Raw genomic sequence first — 8,176 nt, forward strand, 5'->3', positions numbered from 1 at the left:
CTGAGCCTCTAATCCAATACTTCTCACCCTCAACTTCTGCCCATCCCTCTGGTCCCAGCCCCCATCATCTGTCTCCCTGAATGCTCTCTGCTTCTACCCTTGCCCCCTGAAGTCTTTCTTCAACCCAGATGCCAGGTCAGACCATGTCACTGCTCTGCTCAGAACCCTGGAAGGGCACCCAGAGACCTCAAAACAGCCTGCCAGGCCCTAGATAATTTGCCCTTGCCGCACACCCCATCACCTCCCCCCCCCAGCCCATCTCCTGCCCTGCCTCCTCTCACTCTACTCCAGCCCCCTGGCTCTGAGCTCTTCTCGGAACACAAGGCACCCCAAGGCCTATGCACCTGCTGTTCCTTCTGCTTGGAAAACTCTTCCTCCAGACATTTGCCTGCCCCCCTCCCTCTCCTCCTTCAAGCTTCTGTCCAAAGGTCATCTTCAGGTTGAGGCCTCCCTGCTGTGACGTCTAAAACTGCAGGACCCCCTCCCCCCCACCGGGGTTCCCTGTCCTCCTTTCCGACTGATTTTTCTCTGTAGTAGGCATCCCCATCTATCATGCTAGATACATTATTTATTTGTCTCTTGTCTGTCTCCCACTATTGCAGGCTGGGGACTTTGTTTTGTGCACTGTTCTAACCCCAGGGGCTAGAACGGGAAGGCTCTTAATTGATATTGGGGAATGGAAGGATGGATAGAAGTTCCAGAAGAGAGGGAAGCCAGAGAGAGCAGCACAGGCAAGCTTGATTGAAGCTACCGGCTCTGGCGTTATTCTCTGTGATTTTACCCCTCTGAGGCTCAGTTTCCTCGCCTGGTAAATGGGAACACCACCTGTAGCAGAGCATCATGACGGCGTGAAACAACGCAGAGGCCTGCCCGGGCGTACAGTCGGCCATCAGGGAATGCCACCCTTATCCAGCTGACTGAGCCCCAGGACTTTGAATCTCTGCTTGCTGTGTGACCCTGGGAAGGTTACTTCACCTCCCTAAGCTGATGTTCTCATCTGTGAATGGGGTGAGGTGGAAATGAGGGATGCAGAATGTAGCTGGGCAGAGAACAGACATTTCTGTCATATTGGAAAGTAAGGCTAGGTAATGAGCTCCCTGTCACAGGAGGTATGGGAGCAGAGGCCAAATTTGCCCTGGGTGGAGGGGGGTGACTAACAAAATCAGACATCGCTGAGTACTCACAGACACCTGCCATTGGGCGAAGATGGGCATTTATCATTTAAAGCATTAGGACGGCGCCCGCAGGGCCCATGTGAGCTCACACCACCAGCTGCTATCACCTCGGGCAGTCCTCACAACTCAGCTCCTCGGGTAAGGGCTGGGGCCTTTGTCACTCCCGATTCCCCTTTTACACCTGCGGAAGCCAAGGCAGAGAGGCAAAGTCCCTTGTTCAAGGTCACTCGACTGGTCCGGGGTGGACGCATGCCCAGGTGGTCTGAATTCAGAGCCCACATTCTTCCGATTCTACACTCAGTGTGCGACCTCGGGCCCGTCCTGCCCCTGCCCCTGGGCCCCCACCTTCTCATCTGGACAACAGAGTCCCCAGCTGACAGCCAGCACTAACGGCCAGCCGTCTGAGTGCACCGTCTTGGACATTCTGGCCCAGCCGGGCCCCTCAGGACTGCAGGCCCACCAGCGCGGGCTACGGAAGAGCCACCTGGCCGGGCCCAGGCAGCGCCTGGCGTCACGAGAGAGAATGAAATGCATTTATTTGAAGCTGTCTGTTACACAGCAATAGGTCAAGACGCGAGCATTCAGCAGCAAACATTTGTCGCATGCCCCCGTGTGCCAGGCCCTGCACTATACGGCCCACGCGCACCACCTGTCTCCAGCTCTGGGGTCTGCCGGGAGCCTTGAGCTTCGCCCCCCTGCAGTCCGAGCCGGGCCTGTCTCTCCGGAGATGCCACGCTCGGCACCAACGACGCTCTCGTAGCTGGGCGGCGGCAGGGGGCGCTGGGTCCCGAGCAGGGCATCCCCAGAGGCACTGTCCTTCAGGCCTTCCTCCAGGGGGTCCGCGGGCCGAGTCGGGGGCCCCTCGGCCAGAAGGCAGCACATGGCCTCCTCGTAAGTGGGGATGGCAGCCACCTCTGGGAGCCTACGGGACAGAAGAGCGGCTGTAGCAGGGGCGAGGGCGAAAGCGACTGCGTGAAGGGAAAGAGCAGGGAAGGCTGGGGCTGGGGAAGACTTCGTGCCCTGGTCCAAACCCTGTGCGGGCCTCCTGGCGCCTCGGCTACACTCTTGGAGCTTGGCATGAGCCAGCCCTGGCAGCCTCAGCCCTCCCCTCTGCCCTCCCTGCCCATGCCGTTAGCTGCCCACACATGCTCCTTGCACCTCCTCAGCTCTCTCTGCAGGGAAGTCCAGCCCCGCTCGGCTGGAACCAGTCCCCACTTGTCCTGTGAGATGCCTCTGCTAAGCTTCCTTGGCTGGTCCCTCCCCCAGCATAGCTCTCACTCCCTGCTCTGGGCTCCCAGAGCACTCTCCCCCTGTCACCGCACTGACCCCACCAGGGACTGAGCATCCAGGGGCTGAGGGCAGGGGTCTGGGGATATTTGCTGAAAGACAGAGTGATGGTTCATACGCAGAAAGACTTCTAGCTTATTGTAATATCCCTTACAAGATCTGGAGTTGTGGATGCTTAAGGAAGGATGGGAGACAATTCTCCTGCCCATCTGGACACTTGAGACCCCATATGATAAGTCTGCAGAGTGATTACCTACGCTTGCATAACCCCAGAGATGGAGAGCTCAGTATCTACCAGGTCAACCACATCTATCTGTAAACAGCCTGGCTTTCCTGTGACGTGCCCTACCTCCAATAAATGAACTACCCTGCAGGGATTTAGGACAGAGACCAGGTCCTGTGAGGCTTCTCAGACCAGGCTCCATGGGCTAGATTCCAAAAACAGGTTACCCGTATCCTAGCCACAATGCTCTCAGAAACCTGGTGGGTCACCTCTAGGGAGTTAGTGCTTCTTCCCTTCCCAGGACCCTGGCGGGTGGGAGTGTCACTGATCCTAGGTCTGGGCTGTTTCGGCTTTGGTGATGATGCTGCCAGATACAGGGGCCAACCATGTGATCCTGAAGGTCGCTTTCCACACCGAGTTAGGAGTCGGGCTCTGGCTAGTTCAACTTTCTGCTCTGCCCCATTCTTGGTGGAAGATGGTGGGGTCAGTAACTCCATTAATCTGAGCCTCAATTTCCCCATCTATAAAATGAGGACAAAAATGGCACCTCTGTCACGGGACTATATGAAGATAAATTGAGATGATATAGGGGAAGGGGCACTTAGCACACGCTCCATAAACAGGAGCCAATAACAAAATCTCAAAAGACTCTGTGAGGAAGGGGCATGGGGGACAAAACTTGTCTCAGAGAGCCTGTCACTTGCCCACGCTCATCAGTCTGGAGCGGATGAGGAAGCAGTTCAATCCACACCCGGGGGTCTGCCTGTCTAGATGGCAGGAGGCCGGCCCTGGGGGTCAGAAGAGGTGGTGGAGGGAACTTCACTCTCCGGGCTGGTGGGGGGCTGTGCTGGACACCGGCTGCTGCCCCTCATGGGAGCCCCCGTCACCCGCCGGGGGCCATGGCCCTTCTCTGGACAACGTGTCTTCTCAGCCCCAGGCAACCACAGCCTTCAGAGTGACCCCCTGGGGAGATGGGCTTGCTGCTCCAGTCACAGACAGGGTCACGGTGGGGAGCCCAGGGCCGACCCCCAGCCTGATGGAGGGCACCAGCCAGGAGCCAAGCCTGGGCTCCCCGTCCATGCTTCTCCCACTGACCCTCCTCCTCTGGAAGACAGCCCGGGAGCCCTGCAGCTGAGGAAGCTCCTAGGGGGTCTCATTCTCCTCTGAGTTCCCAGCATCCTTTGCATGTGAGGGCAGGCAAAGAATTTTGCTTCTGGAGGCCAGCAAGCCAGATTCTGTTGTTGTCTATTGTTGCGTGACCTAGGCCGTGTTCACACGGCCTCTCTGAGCCTCTTTCTCCTCATCTGTAAAATGGGGATAACAATTCCCATTTAAAGATTCAGGGACGGGGAAAATGGAAAAAGCTCTGACAACTCAGAAAAAGGCGGGTAATGCAGCTTCCAGAGCCCCACGTCCTCTGCCCTGCTCCCCTCCCAGCACACCCCTGCCTCTCCCTGTTTCTCCAAGCTCTGGAGATGTGAGCCAGATGTGCGGTACACCTGGGATGATCTGAGCAGGCAACAGCTGGCTGGGCAGGGCACAGATGCCAGGTAAGCTCAGCCCACAGCAGGATGTTTGCTTATAGGGCAGACATGGAGTGGCCCTCATGCCACCTGATGTGGCCTTAGTAACCAGCTGCGCCCAGCCAGCCCCAAGTTCCATACCCGCGGTCCAGAGGCTGGGAACTTGGGGACCACGAGGCCCCATGCAGGGCGGCCATATCACACACACTTCCGGATGGAGGCTCCATTCATGGAATATTCTGGATACGGCGCCCTGCAGGTGTGTGGGGCGGGTCTGCCACTAGGATCCCCGGGCACAGCAAGCTCCACCTAGGCTAGGGCCTGCCCTAGTCCCTGGAGCCCCATGGGGGCAGGAGGCCTGAGCCCCGCATTCCCTCTTCTACCCTTCAGCTGAGTCGGGCAACCACAGTAGGGAAAGGGACAAGGATGAACTACTATTTGCCCAGTGTGTAAGTTCCCTAATCTACGTCATGTCTGTGACAAGCCTGGGGGCATGGCTCTCAGCCATTGTACAGACAAGTAAAGGTCACGCATCAACTGAACAGCAAAGCCCCAGCCCTGTCTAATTGCAAAGCTCAAGCCAACAGCACCTATCACCCTTCTTCCCATCCCAAACCCTAATCTATCCACACCTTAGCTATCTTGTGTGTAAAATGGGCCTAATCCTTACGCTTACCTCCTACCGTTGAGGCTCAAATCAAGTGAGTGGGCACCAGAGTGCCCGGCAAGCTATAAAGCACAGTCATGCCCAGCAGCAGAGCTAAAGTGTGCAAGAACCTTGCAGGGCCTACACTTCCTCATCCATCACCTCATCCGAGCCTCTCAGCCATCTCAGGGGAAAGTTCTGTCACGGCCAGAAGACAGATGAGGAATTAGACACAGTTCAGAGTCCAAGTAACATGCTCAAGGCCACACTGCTTATCGACGAAAGAGCAGACGCTGAAAGCCTCACGTCTGAATAGACGCAGGCTTTTTCTGCTGGGCTCACTGAGGGTGGGGGCCCTGGGAGTCCTCCTGTCCAGCCGCCAGCAGAGTAGCCTCTCCGTGGGGGCCAGAGGCTGGCCTCACAAAGCAGCAGGGCCGGGCGATGTCAGCTTCAGGGACAAGAAAGTCATTCACAGAAGCAGCCTCCCCGACTTCTGGCCATCCTCGTTCTGGACCTATGACTTGGGTCTCCAGACCTGATGGGCCATGAGCACCCTCCTGGGTGGGCTACTCCCTGGCCCTGCAGGGAATGAAGGCAAACTGGCCCCACCTGACACACATACTGTGGCCCCGACCCTGTTGAGTCAACACGCTTGTGTGTACAGACAACACCCACCCCAAGCGGTCAGGCCAGGCTGGGCGAGGACGGAAAGGCCGTAGCCCAGCGCACCCCGAGGGCTGGCCTGGTTCCAGTCAACCACTAACTCGCTGTGTGACCAGGTAGGTCCTCGGTCTCTCTGAGACCAGGCTTTTCAGCAGAGAAGTGAGGGAATTGGCTGGAGAGTCCCCGAGGCCTTGCCCTTCCCTCTAACAGTTGGGTCAAACCAAGGCCAGACCATTGTACCAAGTGGCCCCTGGTGAATACGCTATTGTCTCTGACCTCGGGGAGTCACAGGCCAGCAGGAAGAATTTGTTACATTCTTTAACTCAGAATACATTTTCCCCTCTCCCTAAGGGGAGAAGGGTGTCCAGGTCCCAGGCTAGCTCACTAATGTCTGGCTTAGCCCCTAACACCCCAAAACCCAGGGATTGCAGGCTGGGGTGGGAGAATGGCAGCTTTGCAGCCAGCAGGCTTGGCCACTTGCTAGCTGGATATCCCTCACCTTCTTCTTCTGTAAATGATAACAGTGATTTTTACGTTGCAGGCAGACAGGACTGGAATTGTAGGCAGGCCCTGGATATGTAGGCACAGCCCATACTTGACTGAATGAATAAATATGTAACAAGTGTGCACTGTAATGCATGCATTCGCCACAGGGCAAAAAAATGGGTTCTTGGTATCTTGGTGATACTCCGTTTATGTATATAATACAAATATACATATAGAGCCAACAGTGTATCTGTGGCATGAACATTTCATGGAGGGGGTGGGGGATGAAGAAAAAAAAAGCCTAAAAAGGCTCCTTAGAGGGAGCAATCATTTTTAAAAGGTTGAGAAATATGGTCTTAATGCAAGATTTTGTCTCCACCCCCACCCTGCCCCCGAGCCTTTGCACAGGCTCTTCTGCCTGCCTAAACTGCCTCTCTCTACCTTATCCACTTGAGGAAAGGTTACATTTACTGTGCATCTACTGTGTGCCAGGGGCTGGGCTAAGTTCTGCATCTGCATGTCCGCTAAGCTAAGGAGCAGCGAGAGCGCAGACTCTGGGTTCAGGTCCTGACTGTGACACGCACTAGCTGGGTGTCCTTGGGCAAGTCAGTTCATGCTTGGGTGCTTCAGTGTTCTCATCTATAAATGGGGTACAGGACACACTTCAGAGAACTGCTGTAAATACAAAATGAATAAATATATGCAAAGCACCTAGAACAGTGTCCGGCACATGGGTGAATACAGGTGTTTGCTATTATTGTGCTGTTCTCTGTCTTACTTCAGATGAGTAAGTTGAGGCTCCGTAGGGTTGCACGATCTACTTTCCTACTTGCTAGTTAGTGACAGAACCAGGAAAGGATCCCAGTAGGTTTGACTCCTGGGCCTGGGCTCTTAACCTCTTTGGTCCTCTGCCCCATATCATGCTGAGCTCAATTGCCACCTCCTCCAGGAAGCCCTCCTGGATTTCTCCACATCTCCATAGGGCCATGTCTGCCCCTCTCTGACAGCTCTAACTACCTTGGTTTGTCAAAGTCTGACAAAGGGCTTTAAACTCCTCCAAGACAGTGCTGATCAGTCTCCAAATCCCCAGGACATAGGCCAGGCCTGGTCCAGAGGAGAAACCCCACGAGAATTTGCTACACAAAGTCCTGATTGCGTGACAGTGCCTTATACACCAACCCCCACTCATCACCTCCACCCTGCCCTGCTGACCTATAGCTCTCCTTCTCCGAGGGCTCCGCAGTGAGGTAGTACAGGTCTCTGGAGAGGTGATATGGGTCCCACCGGGGAGGCCCCCGGGTGCTGGCCTTGATGGACCACAGCAGGCCCAAGAGTAGTAGCAGGCCTCCCGCGCCGCAGCAGAAGAAGCTGACCGACCTGAGCAGGGGCCTGGGGGCCTCAGGCATGGGGTGCCCAGTGGGTGGGGCCAGCTGGCCGGGCTGAGCCCCTGCCTCTCCTTCACTCCACCAAGCGAAGCAGAGTGTCCCAGCTACCAGAAGCACCGTGCCGCTGACCGTCACGCAGTAGCGCAGAGCGGAGGCCCCTCGGCTCGCGTCACACGTCTGAATACAGAGAAGGGGAGAGAGGAGAAAATGGGCCATGAGAGAGGCCTGCCGTGGGACTGGAGACCCCGGTCTCAGTCCTCCCCTGCCTGTCTGAGGTCACCGTGTAACCTTGGAAAGGTCATTTGACTCCTCTGTGCCTCTGTTTTCCTCATCTGTAAAATGGAGATGATACTCCCAACTCCGCAGTGCTGTTTCAGAGGTCACTGAGAATGTGTCCCAAGTTCCAAGCACCATGCCTGGGACCCAGCAGGGGCTCAGTAAGTGTGGCCCTGTTCACTCTGGGGGCCCCCCCAGGCCTCACAGGCCCCATCAGCCTGGTGCATATGACTTTGTGGTGAGTGCCACCATCATATGTCTAATTGCGGTGCTTTGACATCTAGGGACACACGGGTCACAGGAAAAGTGAAGCCTCCAGTGACCTCCACATGGCTGCGTCCCCAGGGCCAGAAGCCCTGTCTCCCAGGCCCAGAGAGTTCACCAGTGGTCTTTAATGGCCCAGGGCCGAGGCCCCAGGAACTGCTCAGGCACGATGGGGTCAGTTGCCCACCTGGTGGTCCCTGATCCCAGGGGGTGCCATGTCCTGAGCCCCTGCCAGAGCCACTTCTCCC

General features: G+C 56.3%; 1 protein-coding gene across 1 annotated transcript; it reads right to left on the minus strand.

The window, feature by feature from the left end:
• Nucleotides 1-1,694: 1,694 nt before the first annotated feature.
• Nucleotides 1,695-7,864, minus strand: TMEM61 (transmembrane protein 61). The gene is made up of 2 exons (XM_045899085.2): nucleotides 7,216-7,864; nucleotides 1,695-2,097 (listed from the first exon to the last, which is right to left on the minus strand). The coding sequence occupies exons 1-2, from the start codon at nucleotides 7,602-7,604 to the stop codon at nucleotides 1,803-1,805; spliced, it is 684 nt and encodes a 227-aa protein (XP_045755041.2). The 5' UTR covers nucleotides 7,605-7,864; the 3' UTR covers nucleotides 1,695-1,802.
• Between the last annotated feature and the right edge of the window lie 312 nt (nucleotides 7,865-8,176).

The sequence above is a fragment of the Mirounga angustirostris genome, unplaced genomic scaffold, assembly GCF_029215605.1.
Source record: "Mirounga angustirostris isolate CCGP_5_RB_7025 unplaced genomic scaffold, mMirAng1.0.hap1 SCAF_4, whole genome shotgun sequence".
Taxonomy (NCBI): domain Eukaryota; kingdom Metazoa; phylum Chordata; class Mammalia; order Carnivora; family Phocidae; genus Mirounga; species Mirounga angustirostris.

Excerpts from the sequence above, each read along its gene's own strand:
- TMEM61 (XM_045899085.2), bottom strand. The coding sequence starts at position 7,604 with ATGGCCCATTTTCTCCTCTCTCCCCTTCTCTGTATTCAGACGTGTGAC. Across the intron at positions 2,098-7,215 it reads TCGGAGAAGGAGAGCTATAG|GCTCCCAGAGGTGGCTGCCA; the intron begins GTCAGCAGGGCA and ends TCTGTCCCGTAG.